Here is a 20,398-nt window from a genome sequence, read left to right on the forward strand (position 1 = left end):
GACTCCCTATTTTCTCTTCCTACTACTGATCCTCCCTCTGAGCCACTCCCCATGTTCATGCTCCTGTTTGCTGCTACTGAGTCTGTAACACACAGCACAGATATTGTTTGAGTGTAATAAGTCTCCATCAGCTGAGTAAAAATAGCTTCCCTTACTTCACTCCCAGTGAGTCACATTTAATTCACAGAGGGGTTAAATGTGAGCATGATGTCCATAAGCTGAAGGATGTGAAGTTGGGTTGTGCAGGAAACAGGGAGAGCAGTTTCCTGTTATGTAGAGAAAGAGCCTGTTGTGCACCAATCAGACAGGGAAGCAAGACTGGTTTATCAATAAGGGAGAGCTGATTTAAGATCACACGCTTTTCTTAATGAGATGTGATCAGTAATACTGAGACATCCAGCTTTACGATAATATCCAGAAACAACAGGGATCTGAGAATGTATTGTTCTCACCTAATCGTGACTCGATCTAAACGTCAGACAGAAATTGTGGAAAGCATGAGGGGAAGCTTTGATGTAATGGAAGTAATATTATCTTGTGTTTTTTAAAGTAAAACATATTATTTGGGTTCTACACTTCTAATAAGGCACAACTTATAAAGTTGTAACTAATGGCTTTGTTCATGGTAAATAAATTAGTTATTTATCTGTAAACCATGAATAAGAACAACTTTTTCGGTTGCCAGGTTGGGAAATCCCTTTGCCTGGTGTTTATCCTTTCTATTTGCTAATAATACAGTAATTAATGTTGGTAGTTCGTCAGCAAATGCTCATATTGAGCCATTTAGTGTGCAACTATAGCTGTAAGCCATTAATAATTTATTAATAATCCATCAAGGATTATTCTTATTAATGATGACCGATCTATAAGGCATTGGGCTATAGTAAACGACTTATCTACCAGTAATAAAGCAGTTATTTAGAACTTATAAACACTTTATAAAAATATATTGTATATATTAAAAATTGGAATTATTTCTGTATAGTTCTGTCACAAAAGGTTGTTTCACAGGTAGTATATAATCAAGAAAGGTTGTTCTTGAAAATGTCCGAAATATGTATAGATCTGTAACTCACTTTGCCACGGTCAAAACATAGACATCGCCTCCTCTGCAGCAGTAACATTTCCCTTTTTGCTATAATAAATGCTAATCAGTCTTGAGTTGAAGGCTGATGTTAACATTTCCAACACTTGACTGGACCTGCTGCTAGTGGCACAGGGATCCTGGTCTTTTTTTTTTTTTCCTTTCTCCATTTGGTTTCCAGTCGCGTCCTGCGCGCTGTGAGACGCACAAGCGATCAGCTGAGCAGCGGGTTCCCTCTCAGAGGAAGATCAGACAGAGCTGCTGTTCAGTCAGACTCACTCACTCTCTGTTTGCACAGTTCAGCGGAGTTTGGCTCCGTTTTTACACGTTATTCAACATTTCGTGGACGAGATGTTGGAGACGGTCGCTTCGCAAAAATGAACACAGGTGAGATTTATTTGAACCGACAAGGGTTTTGAAACCAAAGCCTCTGTTTCACTGCTTGGTATTTTATGTATTTAGAGTAAATGAGTATTAAGCGAGCTGGACATAGAGTTTTAGTTTGTCTCGTATTATCTTATATGACTTTGTAGTTTATATGAAGAGGCTAGATGGTGAATACATTGGTAGCAACAGGGTGTGGAGCAAACCAAAGTGTGTTTAACGCAGTGTTTCTTTATGTCAGAGCAGAGGGCAGTGTTATGTTGATAAATTATTCACTTTATGCCTTTCTGGTAGAATAAAGAGGTTTCTGCGTTAGTTAGCACCAATTGAGCTCTTTTTGTTGTAAAAACTCAAGCAAACATTGCAGTCATCAGGTAATGCACTCTTTTAAAAACTATTTTTTTCTTCTAGTTTTGGGGGTAGATACTGGCCTTTTATGCCAAATCTTGAGTTCATTGTTGTTTGCAAGAAACGTAGTATGGTGAGCCTAATTATCCTTATAGCTTATTCAGGTTCTTTCCAGAAAGTGACCAAATGGTGTGCATTAGTTTTATATATATATATATATATATATATATATATATATATATATATATATATATATATATATATATACATGAATTACATGTGTTCTTTTTTTTGTCACTGTATATGAGATTTTCTTTAAAGAAGTAAAGGCAGCCTGAGAGGGGTTTCTCTAACTTGAATCACAGGAAGTGAGCCAGGGAATTCCCTTCGATTTTTTTTTTAATTCTTTATCAAAGGATGTGAAATCACACATTACTCATTTAAAGTATTTTGTCATTTTATGATCAACTTCTTTTTTGTTTGAGTAGCTAATTCTGGAAAGTATTTGGAAAGTTTTCCAGCTTAGTTGCATTTCATAGGTTGCCAGATTTGCGAGATGCAGACAAATATTTTCCGCATTTTGTGCCGAAAATGGTCAAACTGCGACCACATGATAATAATCATCTAAATGTGACTATTACACACACTATTCAAATTTTATAATGTATAAAGTTAGAATCTTTGACCAGATAGGTCAAAGGGACACAATATAAATGACCTGTAAGCTATTTTAAAGCGCGTAATCTTACAGTTTCCTTTTCCTGTTGTTCTTTCAGACTGCACCAAGCCTTCTGTTGCTCCAAAGCCAAGATTTGTTTGTCACGCCAGCCTGAAGCTACCCTCCCCTCACATGTCCGCAGCCAGGGGTCCCAAACCCTTTATAGCCCCAAAACCTAAAGTCACACCAGAGCTTAATGGTAACCAGGGAGGATGCTTCAATGGCGGCTTACTAAATTCAGATGGCGAGGTTGATGAAGAGCATGATACAGAGAACGGTCTAAACAAAGTGGTTGCAGACGAGTTGCCAGCAGAGAAACAATTTAACGTCTACATCCTCAAATCACCACAAAATAATGTTCAGGGGTCGGAGGACGGAGGGGGGACAGAGGAGGAAAAGGAAGAGGAAGAAGACATGATTCAGAAGGTGGACGAGGACTGGAGGTTAACTGACAGTGCTTTAACAGAGGAGGTGGACTCCCTGGACACACTTTGGGTCAGTGATGCTGGGCTCACAGCTGACTCTGAGGACGCAGTGGAGATGGTTGACACAGACGTGACTGAGGACATGGATGCCGATGGTTGTGATGCAGGCGAGGCGCTGGCTGACACAGATGGCCTCTCAGTGGGAGACATCTCTGTTAATAGCATTGATGAGGAGGCAGGCTGCTATTGTGCTGACAATCAAGACATGAGGGAGAGGCAGGGACCTCACCAGATCAAGGAAGATGAAACCGGTGACTGTACGGCAGATGATATAACTGAGTCCCTCACAGATGAACCTGGTCTCATCAGCAATGGACACATGAAGGACACTGATACACAACAAGTTTTTCTCATAGACGGAGAGGAGAAAGAAGAGGAAACTGCTCCTGATTGTGGCATCACTTGTAACATCCTGAAGTTTAAATGTAGCCATGAAGTGAAGGAAAGGGGCGGAAACATACAGAGCATTAGTTTTTATGACTTTAAACCTGAAGACCAGAAACAGGTCTGTGACACAACTAAGAGACATGTGGCTGTGGTGGATGATCCGACTCATGAGCCTTACTATGTCTCCTCGGAGGACATCATCAACAGAGAGATGATATCTAGGAATAACAAAGCTCATGGACTACCACAGAGTCCACTTCCATCTGTAAACAGCAGTGGAGTATCAGCCGGGAAATTTGAGAAAACAGCAGAAAATGGACAAACGGAGTGTGTGTCCTCTGAGGATTATGTGGAGGTTGGTAACCCTCTTGAGTACAGCAGCTACAACAGGGATGAAAATAAGGTGAGAGCATATCTGAAAATGACTGAAGAACTCAAAGCTCAGACACCGGAGGCCTTTTTTGATCACGTGGACTGCCAGCCGAGGTTCAGGCTTGTATCCATCTCAGTGCCGACAGACACGGACACCTCGCTGACATCTTCTCTCTCGGAAAGCCAGCTGCTTTCTCCAAGTGACTCGGATGTCTTCGAAGAAGACCTGGAGGGTCACATAGTGCCGTTTCTGGACGACACCACTGACACAGAACCGGACATCAGTGATGAGCACGTCTATGAGGAACCAGGGCACAGCTCAGAGGGTGAAAATGTTTTTCCTTCTCATAAGAGGACACCAGAGATGCTCTCCTGCTCACTGGCACATCGCATTAATAATAATGTGGCGGAGTTCGTTCAGAGGCCCTACATGAGTGGATTTGGACAACCTGCACTGAGCAGCAGCCCCATGATAAGCTCAACGCGGCACAAGAGCTACAGCAAACCCCACTATTTGTCCCTGTACCCGCGCTCCATCTCTATGGAGGGACAGGACATGCCTCTGGGTGTCTACAGCTACAGGGATGGATCCCCAAGACAGGGAGGCGCCATTTGTTCATCTGGAAGCTTCTCACGGTGCTCGCCGCTGTCATCTAGTGGCCTGTCCACACCGACATCTGTAGTGGATATCCCTCCTCCGTTTCAGCTGGCCTACATCACCAAGAGACCCATCACAAAGAGTTCCCCCTCGCTTTTCATCGAAGGAGACTCGTCTGAGAAAAACAGGAAAAAGAAATCCTCCATTAAGCGTTTCCTGATGCTTAAATTTAGGCGGAAATCAGAGAGCAAGCCGGTAGATGTGAACCCGTCCTTGTTTAAGTCCTCAGCAGACTCCAACCACCACACGCCCAGCAGACTGCTGGATCTAGAGAGACGCAGCATCGGCAGCTCTCCACAGCTCAACTCGCGCTCTGCTAGTAAACCTCATGTTTCATCAGAGCCAACCTCCTCCTTCTTGCTCTACAAGGAAAGCAAAAGAAAAGGGAACTCTGTGGCCTTTCTCAATCGCAATGTCGTCCGGGTTGAGTCCTTTGAGGAACGCTCCCGTGTGCCTTTCACACCTCTTCCCCTGACCAAGCCTCGCTCCATCTCCTTCCCCAACGCAGATACCTCAGACTATGAGAATGTTCCCGCCATCAGCTCGGACTACGAGAACCTTCAGGTCCCACAGCGGAGGCCCGTCTACCAGGCGCCGTTCACAGACTTCTTTGACCGTCCCAGTCGGGTGCTGTCCTCTGCCAATGACACTGACGGTTACGTGGACATGAGCAGCCTCCCTGGTTTCAAGAATACAACACAGTCACCTGAACAGGAAACAGAAAGGTATGTAAACAAGAGTCTACAAATTTGAGTCTGGAAATCCTAAACTAATCATGATAGGGCTAGAGAGAAAGTCTAGGTATCACCAAAATCCTTGGTATTCATCCTCTGGGGCATATGAACAACATTTGTACACAATTTCATGGAAGTCCCTCCAATAGTTATTGACATATTTTAGTTTGGACAAAAGGACCGACCGGCTGACATTACCATCCATAGAGCCATGTCGCTAGTGTGGCTAAAACCTGTGTCTGTGTGCATGTGTGTGTTCACATAGATTGATGCAGCTGGACATAATATTAGTGATGTTTTACACTGAGCACAAGGCTTTTTTTTATTACTGCTCGGCCACTGTGTGGGTTTAACAATGCCCCTGGGGAGGAGGATTTATAACTATTTATTATGTTGAGTCCCCTGACGCTGCCATCACAGCAGACATGGAAGTGGTGATCAGTGGTAGGGAGGACAGTGCAGTAGCTTCCCTGCTATGCAGTGATATGTACTAAGCCTCAGCTGTGGTGTCCGTGTGTTGTTGGGGCATGTTGGGTGGTAGAGAATGAAATGCTGGAGGTGGTGTTGGAGGTGGGGGTGGTATCTTCAGATTTAAGTGAAAGCAGGCTGGTTTCATTCATAGATCATTTCTTTAGTTGTGAAAATGGGCCCATGTGTTGGTGCTGTAGGTAGAGCCTCTCGCCTCCCTGCTGTAGTGTTATTTGTTGGTATGATCAGCCATGCTGTGCTGACATTTACCCATCCCCCCTGCATTCCTGTTGGCTGTACCCATATCATACAGGCCGCTCAGGATGATTAATAGTGAGGGCATTTTGGAGTCATTGCTCTTCTCTATCCAGTCAGAAACAACAGGCTGAGATAAAATCTCAGTGTGTTCTGTAGTCAGCAGTTGTTTACTGCAGTGCTTCCCTCTCATGATGTATACCACTGTGGCTGTGTGCAAAAAGACATGTACCACAAAGGCTCTAATATACTGGAAAGACAGAAATTTAGTTTGATATTACAATGTAATCTTTTGTATTTCCTTAAGTACTCAACACACACTAATAAATACAACATCTTCATTTTAATTGAGAATTGTGGTGCGTTCAAACTCCAAACTGTAAATTACAACGTTATAATGATGTGTTCAAATGTAATCTTGTAAAATGTAGTTTTGGCGAGAAACTCTAATAAGTTGTATGAAGGAGATGTTTTCACATCAATATAAAATAGATACTAGAAATGGAATTATGACCTGTTTAACTTCCTCCCACAGAAAATATCTAGATACATACATCCCAGTACTGCTTGGTTTTTTTAGGAAGCCAAATGTCCGAACTGAAGATTTGACTGATATCTCCTTCCAGACAGCCAAAGCTTCTTCTCCCGTCTCACTTTCTTTGAGTGCGTGTGAAGAGGGGAGGCTGACAGCCATTAACAGTAACAAATATTAGAAATCATCGGACGCCTCATTAAGCAAAAGCTAGTTTTTAGATCTTTGTTTTTCCGTTGCAAAATACACAACTGTAAAGGTAACATGCCTCTATGTAAGAACCTGAGCTGTCTATGCTAGTACTGAACACAGACTATGGTATGATTGTCATTTTCCACACTTCCAGTGGATACAGTGCCTGTTATTACAGCGAAGAGATATCTGGATGGACAAGAGTCGGTGGTTGAGGCAGTAAGTTTTGCGGTAGCCTGAAGGGGCAATATTAGCAGATCGTAGTTTGGAGGTCGTTTGCCCCCATCACTGCTATCACCGGGACAAAGAGGCTCACAGATGAACCTGAGGCAAAATGAAAATGGATACTTTTTTTTTTATCTCCTTCTGAAATTTATCTCCATAGATTTTGCCTTGAGCCTTTATACAACATAGCAGGACTGTGAGAAGTGACAGAGGCAGTTCCTGTGGGGTGATATAAAAGCCTAATATAAGAACCGTGTAAGTAATTTGTGGTTCAAACACCCTCTGGTATCTCATCCAGAGTTTGATCCAGTGAGCAGTAATGGGCCATGCAGCTCTAATGTGTGTGATGCAGAGATCTGAACTGCTCACATATGTTCTTCATACGTAGCTAATTTGCATCTCAGTGGGGTTAAAATCCACTGGTGCTTGGAGTGAAACATGGCAGACACATTGGCAAGGCAATTGGTCACATAGAGAGGACGACTGCATCACTACTGTAAGTTAAGGATGTGTTTTTATTTGCATAGCTTACTCTCCCAATTGAGCCGCAGACATTAGCATATTCATTTGGGCTCCCTGCAGAAGAGAATCTCGTAGCATAAAATACCGATATGCGTCCCTGGTTGGGTACAGTTGTCACTGCAGGCCTTTCAGGATCAGTTTACTGGGCTCTCAAGATCGGCAATGTTTTATCTATTCACATTTTCTTCTTTTGCTGAATATGTTTATTATAGTGATATTTCAATGCAGATGACCATAGAGGACTATAAAGATGGCTTAGACGGTTAAATTAAATTCATCTGATTTATTGTCATGAATAAAGGTTTGGGCACGGAACACAGTACATATTATAATACCAGTGAGGCATACAGTCTACCAATGGCCAACCAAGGGCTCAAAAGAAAGAAGAACATTTAATTGTCTTTTAAGAACTTTGTTTTTTTTCCAAGGCCATAACGTCATCATTAGCGGTCACAAATAGTCAGTACTTCATTATAGGAGTCACAGGCTGAAAAGGTTGGGAACCACTGGACTAGACCTGGTAATTGTAATGCAGGACTTTGAGGTTTAAGACAGTCAGTGTTGAATTATTACAAAAGATGCATTTAGTCTTCTACACAGTCAAGGTTTTCTAATGTATTACTCAGACTCAGATGTTTGCAGCTTGACCCTCAGCCTTTATAATTATCTGTCTACTTACTGTATGCATTTATTGTCTGTATGCTATATTTCACCACGGCATCCCTTCTTTCTCACCAGTGCCTATACAGAAGCCTACAATGTGTGCTCGGTGGCTGTTGCTCCAAAGACTGTCTCAGTGGGTGATGTCGGGGGAGAGACGACGGCTGAAGAAGACCAAGGACGCACCTCTGAGGAGGAAGAGGGAGGTTCAGACAGCATTTATGACAGACAGGTTAGTTCTGACAAATGTGTGTTGAATTTGTGCAGAGTTGGAAATAAATATTTATACATGTTTTAGAATTTTAGATACCCGTTGTGATATTTTAATATCCTGCATGATATAAAAAAAAAAAAAACTAGCCACTAGCCTTGCTTTAATTAAAAGTTTTAAATGATTTAATTTGTTTTGTGTCACCTTTTTCCAACTGGTAGTTAGAAATAATGACATATTTGAAGAAAAAAACAAAATAAAACAAAGTAAACTGTTTTGACCTTGGGCAATTGCAAAATTGCCCACACAAGCCAGGATTTTAATGTGGGTTAATGGAGGTTAATGGGCTACTACAAGGCTATCCTCATTATTTAGATGATGAGTGCCACTTGGAGACGATGTAGAAAAGTGATTTATTGAACCGGTGCCATAAATGCTTCATCTCTTCCTAACCCCTGGGCTTATTACAAGTAAATAATATGATTGTTTTCAGCCTGACGGCCGATCCAGAGCCTTTTACGTGGCTAAAGAGCTGGTGGATACAGAGAGATTGTAAGTTACATGTAAAATAATTCCTTCTATCAAACATCTCGTCTAAGCGGTCAAAACAAATCAGATTCCCTTCGCCTTCCTGTTTGATGGTGTTTCTTTTTCTCTGTCCACAGACACGTGAAAGCCCTCAAGCTCCTCCAGGAAGTGAGTGATGCATCTATATTCTTTTTTTAATTTACTATTGTAATATAATTCTCATGTATGTATCTATCTGTGGGAGGGAATGGCAGCGGTTTTGACTCCAGGTAGCAGGAGGCTGAGCTCTGCATGAATTACCTTTAATTAAATGCTATTTATGTATTTATTTAACCAGAGTAGGTTCACTGAGCACAATTGCTCATTTTCAGAAACACTTGCTCGACACTCTTCACCTTCTCATTTACAAACTGCACACCACAAACACAGTCTGATCCGTTGGCCTCTGAGCAGCTCCACCACAGCAGTTATCAGGTAATGAGGGAGGAACACTTCTCTTTCCAAGATGTATGTCTCTGGTGTGGGGATTAATCTGGTGACATAGACCAACACTGCTCCAATATTTTGATTAATGATGAGATTTGATATATATAAGCTTATCTTGTTACACTATTGCGAATACAGGGGAAGGAAAAACGAGAGAAATGCAGACTTCAGTGAAATTGTGAGTTCGCCTGTATGTTAGGACTTTCGGGAAGCAGTGGGGACAGCAGTTGGGGACGAGGGGGATCCTGTCTTGGACGAAGAGAGGCTTCGAGAAATTCTCAACGAGCTGCCTGATGTTTACACCCTGCACCGCCGAATCCTCAGTGAGCTGGAGAATCGGATCCGACACTGGTGAGAATGATGCGCAGACGCATGAACACATATGTTATACAACTAAAAATGAATTACCTTCCACGCTCTCACCTCTGGTTCTCCATCATTCAGGGAGGAGAGCCAGAGGATCGCAGACATCTACTTGTCCAGAAAAGCAGAGTTCTTGGTTTTCACCACCTATATCGGCCACTACGATCGAAGTATGAGCCTGCTGGAGGAGAGCTGCCGAGCTTCACCTGCCTTTGCAGCCATTGTTCACCAGTTTGAGGTCAGACCTAAAGTGCTTCCCTAACTCTAAACACACAACGTGTAATGCAACACATAATGCAACACATAATGCAATCCTGCTTAAATGAGTAAACAACAAGAAAACAGAGGACTACTGGGGACGTTTGGAATAATTGAGATATTTTAATAGAAAACACTTGACAAGGTGGTGAAAAATTACAGAGGTTTTGATAAAAAACAACAGGGAAACTTTGCTTTCAACCTCATATATCTGATACTTATCAAGAGCTTTACTTATCTCTGCGCTTTATCTCTTATCAGAGAGTTTAGTGTGTGTGTGTGTGTGTGTGTGTGTGTGTGTGTGTGTGTGTGTGTGTGTGTGTGTGTGTGTGTGTGTGTGTGTGTGTGTGTGTGTGTGTGTGTGTGTGTGTGTGTGTGTGTGTGTGTGTGTGTGTGTATTTGTGTGCAATGACAAAGATGAAGTATGTGTTTTGTGGTAGCAGAGATGGCGATGACTAAGTGTATGAGAAGAGAGACCTTGTGACTGAAAGCAAAAGATGTAAACCCTTGAAAAGTTCAAGCTAAAGGCAGAAAGCTAAGTGAATAAAAGTAGTGATTTAATTTAGAGCAACAACTACACAGTGTTCCTGGCAGTTAAAAGAGACCGTCATGACACCCAAAGGAAAAATAGACCACATGTTTGGATGTTAAGAACTAATATGTTCGGCATGAGCCACTGAGAACAACAATTAACCACTGAACGTCTCATTTAAAACAAGGGGATCTTAAAATTGATGTAGGTTGAATTTCCCAACATATTCAAACAATGCACTTTAGTGTGGCGCTATAAATGGCCTCAAGTGAATGAACACACACAAGGCAGTGTTTTTAAAGCCAGTCATCTAGAGAAGCTATTAAATGTAATTATATGTTAAAAATATTAAACATAAAAAATAGGATATATAACAGTATGCTTAACAGAGCAACATTCAAATACTACCCAGCGATGGACAAAAGAATGTTTTCAATATTTTCCATTTTATAGACCACTAAGGAGAAGACTTGGTAGCAAGTCCTTGCAGAGCTGCAGTTTTCTCTGTCCGATTAAATAGCACCAACGTTTAAATGAGTTTTTAATTTTAAGATATTCTGGTGACAAAATAGTTTTTCCACACTTTTGAAATAAATCTGTTCAAAATCTGATTGTTGCATTGAACATGCAGATGGACTAAAAAAAACAAAGCTCCATAACATAATATTATGACTGTGTGTCTGAGAGAGAGAGAGATTACCAATTATCGATGAAATGATTATTGAAAAAGAGGGTGTTAGGCATGCAGTATTGCTGTCTTTTCACATGCACACATACGAACAATCAAACACACACTCGTTATCCTGCCAGACACCGTGCTGAGTGTTGTTGGCCCTTGTTCACACTTAAAATATTAGGGGCGATTCTGCTCAAAGCTCCAGTGCTGTTGTATAATTTGCTTCTCAGTGCAACTTTTATTTTCTTTACCAAAGTTTTGTATACACCCAGTGAGATCCCTTGACTGTTTTAAATAACCTAAAATGTTGTTTGGCCACAGTTCATGTACATTTGGCCTTAATGTGCAGGAGTTATACAGTGAAAATGTTCAAGTTTTTATTTTTTATTTGTCTCAGCAGCAGAGTCCAGCTGGGGACAAAGTGTCTCTGAAACATCAACTGTTGCACGTCATTGTGCGTGTGGCTCAGTACCGCATGCTCCTCACTGGTGAGTCTTGTTTAAAGGACAAGATTTAGTATCTTTTCTGGTTAAAACATACATTGTACTCATAGTGGTTACATTTTGGACTCTCAGAAGGCATTCTATTTGTCCCACTCCTCTTACAGATTACCTGAACAACCTCTCCCCCGATTCCAAGGAATATAAAGACACACAAGGTACCTTAAAGAAAAAGCAGCGGTCTCAGTGTGGACAGAGGTAGTTACTGACAGGAGAGCATCACTGGCCTGTGTTTGTGACTCTGTGTGTGCAGGGAATTTATTTGCTCACATTGGCATGGAAAGACGGCATTAAGAGAGCCAACCTAGATTATATAGTTTGTGGTGGAGACCCACCAGGCAGACATTTCAGCCCTCTTCTGTGTGGAGATTGTAATGAGTAATTCATGAGAAGGCCAGATGCAGCAACACTATCTCTTATCTCCAATAAGGAAGCCACCCCAGTCCAGACACGTCCACGCTCTCATTTCAGGTTTTATGTTCGGTGACTTTCTACATGGAGAAGAAGAACAAAGGAACATCTAATCAGCTATGATTATTCATTGTTCACTTCTTAACATGAAGTGTCTTTCCTGATTCCTCTCTGTGTTCTTTTACAGCTGCTGTAGCCGTAGTGTCTGACATTGCAGATCAAGTGAATGACAGCTTGAAACATGGGGTGAGTGTCATGTTTGAAACTCTTGAACCCAACAAACAAACATGTGCCTTCTGAAGTACACATCATATTTGTGGGTTGAGATTGGTCAAGTATTGAGGGATACGGCTTTAACCGGCAGCTGAGAAACAACCTGCAATCAAAATCAGAATGTGCTGTGAAATGTGAATTTTCGGGCAGCAACAGGTCCAACTCTATTTTATTCTTCCTCTGTGGGCCTCATATGGTCACAGCACCCACAGGAAACACCCACAGTCTCCCGAGCTTTGTTCTCAGTGCTGATTAGCAAGCATGCTAACACACTCAACTGAGATGACTACTATCCATCAGAATGTTACCATTACCACTGAGCGCTTGTTAGCATCTAGCTCAAAGCAATGCTGTACTGGTTTTGATGGCTACAGTAGATCTAGTTAGAGCCGCATGCCAAATAATGACGTTTCTAAATAATGTGGCTCTTTCTAAAGAGAACATGCCTGTCTGATCCAGGCGATAACTATGTCTAAAACAAAGAGACGTACCGTGAAATAGCCAAGTAGAAGAAAATAGTTTGGGGTTTACAGGAAAATGACGGTTAATGGACTCTTTCATCATTTCTCTTTTGTTGTTGTCTCATTTTCTCTCCCTCTCTTTTTGTTCTTTTGTCTGTGTGTGTGTCTCAGGAGAACTTGTTGCGTCTGGTCAACATAGAGTACAGTGTTCGTGGCCTGCGGGATCTGCTGCAACCGGGCAGGGTATGACTCAGATAACAGCATTGTTTCCTTGCCAGCCCACCCTGTCTGCCATGCACCACCCTGTGTGCCCTTTACACAATCATTCAGCTGGGAATCCCCAGCCGGCCAGGCTTTAAAACAACAATAATAATTGCAGATGGCCTCTGGGTGTCATGATCAGTAGACTTGTTAAGTGTTCAATTTGGTACTGTGTATTTGCTGTTTTAATCAGGTCTTTGTGAAGGAGGGCACCCTGATGAAGGTCAGCAGGAAGAGTCACCAGCCCCGCCATCTATTTCTGGTAACCACTGCTTCCTGTTTGTAGTTTTTAAGTTAACAGACATGTGCCAGTTGTCATACTAAGTTTTATTATCTTTTTTATTTGCTTCATTTCGTACAATGACCACAGTGCGTTCCTAAGGCATCACTGTGTAAAATGAAGAGTCATGTATTTTTTTGTCTGCAGTGTTTCTATGTCCAGACTGAGCTATTAAGAGCAGGGTTTCCTGGCAGGATGTTTCTGAATGCCTACTTCCTGCGCCAGTTCTTTACTGACAGCAGAGGGAAGGTCAACACCAGCCCCTTATCCATGTGTGCCTCCTGTTCAATTTTATGACTTTAATTCTGTCAGTTAAATATTAGTTTGATGTGTCTTCAGCACCTTTACTATAGAACATGTGTTCAGCTGACTAAGATCATGCTACAGGAAACTGGGATGTAGAAAGAGGGGAGAAGGATGTAATCGATAAAGTTGTATGAATAAATCACAACATAGAGATAGCCTTGAAATGTTTTAATCAAGAAAGATTAGAAAATTAAACGCCTTTGCAAATTATCCATAGGGCATCATCATAGTGCATTGCTTTTCCCTCCTGTGGCGTTTTTGAAATTTGTGGTCTGGGCTCGACACTAAAAAAAGCTCGTAAATGTCTCTTCTGGAGGAATGTTGGTAATCATCGTTGTGTTACTTTTATCCTGCCAGTTTATCCACCCAGACTCCGATCACGTGTTATCGGCTATTATTAATGTTGGAGACAGCATAATAAAAAGAGTCTGCAGGAGCAGCTAGTCTCGTAAAAAAGTATTTAAACACACAGCAAAAAAGTGATACAGAGATTAATGATCCAGTTTGATTTCAACTACTTTGTTATCTATTTGCGGAAGTATCTCAATCATGTATGATCGTAAAAATTCAAGGTAGGGGTTTTAAATTTATAGATCCCCCACATGGATGAAATGTCCCCCTTTGGTGAAAACAGCCTTCTAGTGTCAAACTCTGCACATACATCATTATGCACAGTGAAGCTCAAACATCCAACTAAATAAGCACATTTTTATATGGATGGGAAGATTAATTTCAGGTTTTGTGTTTAACATTAGAGATCTGTACTGTGTGGAATGGACAATGGTGTGACTGTACATCACCCTAATAAAAATAAGAGAAAAAATACACACAATTTTGTTTGGTTTGAATTGTTACCCATTAAGTGAATCAACTGTGTGAACTCATCAACTCAAGTTTTGTAGTAGAGTGTCACCTACTGGAGAATTTCTGCACATACATGAATGATGAAGTCTGTGCCATTTTATTTTGTCCTTTCAACATGTTCTCTGATCGGCGTTTACTTGGCTGTTCTCTGTGAATTATGAGCGTTATCTCTGTCTGTTGTCAGATGAATGATGTGCTGCTGTACACCTACCCTCAGCAGGACGGGAAATACAGACTAAAGAATACTCTGCCACTCACTGGCTTGAAGGTCAGAGTCTTTCATTAAGTTGCCTAATTGATTGATTTGATTTCTAACCATGTTTCACATCAAATTCCCACGGAGTTTATATGCAATTAAAGCTGGCAGTACATGTGTACATCTACAGCCATATGTTTTCTTAATTAAATGATTTACTTGTTTGCAGTTAACAGAGAATGTGAGAATAAAACAATTTGCTGTTCTTTAGACTGAAAGGTTTTACGACCTGTTCTTTGATTTATGATCTTACTGATTTCTCAGGTCAGTAAACCCATCGTGGATAATGTCCAAAATGCACTGAGGATTGAAGGAACAGACATCTCCATCACTTTGTCTGCAAGGTGGGTGACACTGTACTGTGTCCTGTTTGAATAATGACTAATAGCTAATAATGGCAGTGATTTAAAAAAAAGCTTAAAACTAACTAGTGAAAGTAGAGCCTTGAGTATTCTTTTACTCAGTAGTGTAGTGTGCCTTTTGCAGTTCCTTCATTGAAAGAGAGGACTGGTTTTACACTCTGAGCCGCACTGTGACTGAACATGTCAGGGGATCTGTAGCATTCAACAGCTGCTCAGGAGAGGTGAGCAAACTCTGCCTCTTTGTATTAATCATTTTTCCTCAGTCGTGCTCATCCTCATCCAACCGGATTGAGATGGATGTCATAAGTCATCGACATCAATTTCTGCAGTGTGTTCTAGTGTGTTTCTGTGCGTTTGCTCCAGGCCAGAGATCGTCTGCGTCTGACTCTCGGAGAGAAAGCCCCCACGCTTGTTCCAGTCTCACAAGTGATGATGTGCATGAACTGCACCTCAGATTTCAGCCTCACTCTCCGTAGACACCATTGCCATGGCTGCGGAAGAGTGAGTCACACACAACTACAACACAGTGCTCTATAAGACATTAATATCTGTTAGGAGATGCAACAAAATGTGTCTTTGGCTGGGAGCTGTGAGTGTGCTGAAAGAGTATGTTCTTTTTAGTGTCCCTGTGGTGAATTTATGTTGTTTCACACAGATTGTTTGTCGGAGCTGCTCCAGGAACCGATATCCACTGAAATACATGAAAGACCGGATGGCCAAAGTGTGTGATCACTGTTACAATGATCTGAAGAAGAGAGGTGGGGAAGCTCTGCTTGAATATGTTTTTTATGATTAACGGATCACTTTGATTGTCAGTCTGCTTATCAGCCCACACATTTAGTATTGCTATTCTTATGCCCCACGTAAAATGGACTGAAATAATCAGACAGAGCTTGCAGATTTTGGACAAATAGATTTATTTTACGGGAAATAGATTACTAAAATAGAGGAAGTAGTACAAAAAGGAAAAGTAGAAGTAAGACATGGGTACTGTTTGGCTGAAGGAACACCGAGTACAGGATAAGCATCATGTAAAGTGTATGAAACAAGCCCAAACAAAAATATACTTAACTGATTTAAATGGGTTGCACATGTGGGTTGTGAGAAGTTAGACTCCAGTTTGTGTCGTATGCGTGTATGAAAAGTGCAAAACTGAAGCTGAGTTTCATTTGTGAAGTAATTTCCCCTTTATAGCACGTTTGTGTAAAAAAACATTGTTACTTGAATACAAAGCCTCTGCTGCAGTGCAGTTCGGCCACCAAGGTGCACAAGTAACCTGCCATGTTACTTAGTTTGTCAGTGTTATAGTATCGTCCTCAGCTGAGATAAAAAAGCAATTGTATATTTCTGCAGGGGGAGACGTGTCTGCTTTGTCGGGTAAGAGTAGCCCTCGTCCAAACCGCTCCAGTCGTCCTCTCTCTGCTGTGTTCCAAAACATTCATCCTCCCAACATCTGGAGACATCGGAAAGGCACCGCTTCCTTCACCCAGGTACGCCTGCAACATGAGAGGGCCATGTTCACTGCACAGTGCAGATCACTGAATAGTTGATCATCATAGGAGCAACAGCTGTGACATGTTTTGTAAGTAACATAGATAGTTATCTGTCCCTTCCTGCTCCTACTTTGTGCAGGTGACGGTGTCAGAGGAAGGCTCCATTAGTGGCACTCTGCAGCGCAGCAAGACGAGCAAGAGGAACTGGAAGAGACTGTGGTTCCTCCTAAGAGACAAGGTGCTTTACACCTACCGAGTCCAAGAGGTGAGGGGAAACATGCACTCCCCTTAAACCTGAACAACACATATTTACACTTAAACAGACTTTACACAGTGAGGTCTATAGCCATCATGACTTAAAGTGCTGAAAAACCCACATTTTCCTCATCTTATAATCCATTTCTGTTCCCCTGAAAAATTCTGCAGGAGAAAGTAGCATCTGAGAGTTTACCTCTACTGGGTTTCACAGTGAAGCTACCTGACATGCAGGGGAGAGAGGAGGAGGCCAACATCTTCCAGCTTTACCACAAAAACACTTTGTATTACTCCTTTAGAGCTGAGGACAACTACACAGCCCAGAGGTGAGAAGCATGAAGCCTTGTTTCAATATCTTTATAGAGATTGACAATTTAAAGATTTTAGTCTGATGACCAACAGGGTTTTACTGATAAGTTGCTGTCTGCGGGGAAAAAATAAGAAAAACAGTCACGTTTTTAAATTTATTTTCACTTTGGATAGTTTTCCTTGACCCACAGATGACTGTCATTCTTGACTTAACTGGAAACATGATCAACACCAAATGTGTTGAGTTTCAGTGTTTTCTCTGAACAGCAGCAGAAGTGTGGAGTTTACAAAAATAAAGTTAGTAGTACTAACTCCTCTCGGACAAAATACTACTAAAATCATTTTACAAATTCAGGAGCACTCTATAATATTAGCTCACCTAATAATGCAGCTATATGTCCTGCTGAAAGACGCAGTTTAGGTGAAGCAGACTGAAATTCCTCCATTTTATGCTGTCTTTCTCCTAATGTAAAATCCTCTGTTCATACAGGTGGGTAAATGCCATGGAGGAAGCCACAGTTTTATAGGATAAGTTACTCTGGGTGGATCGCCGAAAATGGAAATCTGCTGCCTTTCTTCTGCTACAGACTGTGAAACCAAAAGGGAAAAATGGGGAATAAGAAAACAATATATTTGATTATGTCTGCAAGTTGTCTGGCTGGACTGAATAAGAGAAGACATCTTGTTCTTTGAGAAGGGACACGATTACCTACTTTGTTAACCTCCAGTGTCCCCTGCCTGTTGTTACAGCAGGTGTGATGCTGAGAGTCACGAGAGGCATTGGCCCAGATACCTGCCAGTGTGGAACATTGCATTGATGTGACCTGTATTTCCCCCAGCAGCTGATCAGCGACATTCCTCCAAATCACGGAGAACATTATGGATTTTTGGAAAAGAAAGAAAATCTATGATTTCAACTATTTCTTTCAACATTTTAAATAATTAAAAAATGACAAAGAAATAACTGGACAAATACTTTAACCACAGTTATTTTACTGTCACACCAAGGGAGGCTAAAAAGAAATTATAGTTAATGCCTTGAAAAAAATGTGTTTTTACACTGGATTAAATGCATCTTAATGTGACTAATACTTTGAAGCACAGGCTGTATAAAGAATTAGTCATTTTATATGTATAGAAGTGTCTGTAGCGTCGACATGCACTGTATTGTTGGAGATGGCTCTGACAGTGAATAAGTTTCTATGCTTTTTTTTTTTGCACTGATATAAAAAGGAATGAACCTGAAAAAGAAATATGAGTGTACCTCCATCATAGAGGCCAAGATCCTCAGCTACTGTACTTTTAAAACAATGTTGTTTATGGTTTGAAGTACCTAAAACAAGTGCAATGTATATTGTATTTGTATAAAGACTCCACATCCAGTTGTGTGCAGATTTTGTTGCCCTGCACTGAACCATGACTCACTGGGTTCTCTGATCTGCATTTATTAACTTTGAATTTCTAACACTGTTATTTTCAAATCAAGTAAAAGGCTTTAACGATGGAAACAGTCTGTCTGTGTTTTCTCTTTATCCTCCTCATGTCCTTTAGAGGGCAGGTGACTAAACATTAAAACACAACAGGCTGTCATTGACTTCCTGTCACTGTGTCCTTGCTGATGGCGCTCAGAATGTACATTCAAAATGGACCACTTCTTATATGAGTCTGCACTGACATGTCATCCATATGTGGCCTGATCTGATGAAGTGTTTCAGATCGCATTTTGAGCAGATCGGGAAGACACCGGGGACTGAGTGATGTGCGGACCAGTGTGCTGCACGGCCAAAGAAAGGCCAGGACTGCCCTGCTTCTCGTCTCCCCGCGAGGCTTCCTGACCCAGAATGATATTAGGCAGAAAGTTTGCTTTCTGGGGCTCCTGAAAAGTTGCAGACACCTCGTCCTACATAGAGGACGGACCATTCATCACTCTACTCTAGCCCCAATTCTGTTTCTCCCTCCTCAGTCGCTTCACCTTTTTAGCTAGTGGTGCTTTCTCTCCTTCAGTTGCTGTTGGTGTTGACACAATACACAAATTCATTCCAAGTTACAGTTTTTTAAAGTATTTATCATCCCACACTTCCTGCAGCTGTTCCTTCTCTCCGAGTCCTTCTGGTGGAATAACATCGGCTGTGGTTCAGTGCTGTGTGTAAAATGTAGCTACTTGATTTAAATATTAATGTTTTTTTTATATTTTTACCATACTGCTACTTTTGATTTCTCTGGTCATAACAAAGCAGCAAGAAACAGGAAATTGTTTACATCATTAACGAGACTAAAACTACAAGTCCAGTTGCACATAAAACTTTTTTTTTTTTTTTTTTTACAGTGGGGCAGCAACAGTGTCATAATCCAAGCTTACTTTCATATCGCTGCAGGCAGTAGCAATACAGAGAGCAACAAATAATCAATCGTACACACACAGCCTACTCAATAAGGTCGGATGCATTCAGCTCTGTTATTTGTGCTCAGCCTCAGGAGTCATTAAAAGCTGATGCCAAAGAAGCTGAAATAGTTTTCTGGGTTGAACTTCCTCTGTGGTGTTTTTTCTTATACCTTCTATGCTCTGACAGCAAGAGTTGTGTGCAACAAACTTTCTGGCCATTTTTAGTTTAGAGGAGGTAATGCAGTGTTTGTGTTGACGTCGTGAGTTACAACAGCATGCAGTCTCATCTTTCATAGTTGTGTGGGCGGCAGATCCTCAGGGGAAAAGTAAGGACTTAATTACATAAGAGCTTGAGATTTAAAAAAAAAAAAACACTGAGAAGTAGGACGTATGGGAAAATAGCTGCGTCCACTTGACATTTCTGGGTTTGCACCTTGTCTTGTGTCTCTCTGCGCCTTTAACAGATGGGGAGAGGGAGAGAAAAAAAGATGTGGAGGGGCTGGAAGAATAGAGGGACACACTATGTCCCACTTTGCAAACTCTTTGCAGCCTACACTGTCAAGTCAATGTTGCACCTATTCCACCTCCCCTAAAGCTTTAAATAGCCCACTCTCCTTCAACAGGACAAACAGAGAAACACACAGCCTTCAGTACACTCTGCACCTCCGACTGAACATTTATTATCCCTGTTGCCTAAACATGGAGTCTGCATCGTGCTCTATATTCTCCTGTAACCATTCTGTCATCTGCAACTTCCTGCAGAGAGAGAGAGAGAAGTGTAAACACGTGTCAGCAGGGCCATCAGTTGTCACTGAGGGATGAAAATTTGTCTTAAGTGTTTGAGCCAAGACAAAGTTAGCCAGCGTGTTGTCCGATATCTTGGGAAATACACTTAATAGCTTTCTT

The 20,398-nt window shown here is 41.4% G+C and overlaps 1 protein-coding gene across 2 annotated transcripts; it reads left to right on the plus strand.

The window, feature by feature from the left end:
• Window positions 1–1,026: 1,026 nt before the first annotated feature.
• fgd5b (FYVE, RhoGEF and PH domain containing 5b) lies at window positions 1,027–18,611 on the plus strand. 2 transcript variants are annotated; one of them, XM_076111007.1, is made up of 21 exons: window positions 1,027–1,471; window positions 2,593–5,161; window positions 8,103–8,256; window positions 8,729–8,787; window positions 8,901–8,931; window positions 9,449–9,600; window positions 9,694–9,850; window positions 11,476–11,566; window positions 11,686–11,736; window positions 12,177–12,235; window positions 12,895–12,966; window positions 13,178–13,246; window positions 14,619–14,702; window positions 14,955–15,034; window positions 15,177–15,273; window positions 15,416–15,553; window positions 15,708–15,810; window positions 16,406–16,542; window positions 16,685–16,810; window positions 16,972–17,126; window positions 17,600–18,611. In XM_076111007.1, exons 1-21 carry the CDS (start codon window positions 1,462–1,464, stop codon window positions 17,634–17,636), a joined length of 4,431 nt encoding a protein of 1,476 aa, XP_075967122.1. In that variant the 5' UTR covers window positions 1,027–1,461; the 3' UTR covers window positions 17,637–18,611. The 2 variants fall into 2 exon arrangements, with proteins under 2 accessions (XP_075967122.1, XP_075967123.1); XM_076111008.1 differs by having other exon boundaries at window positions 11,479–11,566.
• The last annotated feature ends 1,787 nt before the right edge of the window (window positions 18,612–20,398 follow it).

Source organism: Anarhichas minor, unplaced genomic scaffold, assembly GCF_050575085.1.
Source record: "Anarhichas minor isolate MPS153535 unplaced genomic scaffold, ASM5057508v1 ptg000043l, whole genome shotgun sequence".
Lineage (NCBI taxonomy): Eukaryota > Metazoa > Chordata > Actinopteri > Perciformes > Anarhichadidae > Anarhichas > Anarhichas minor.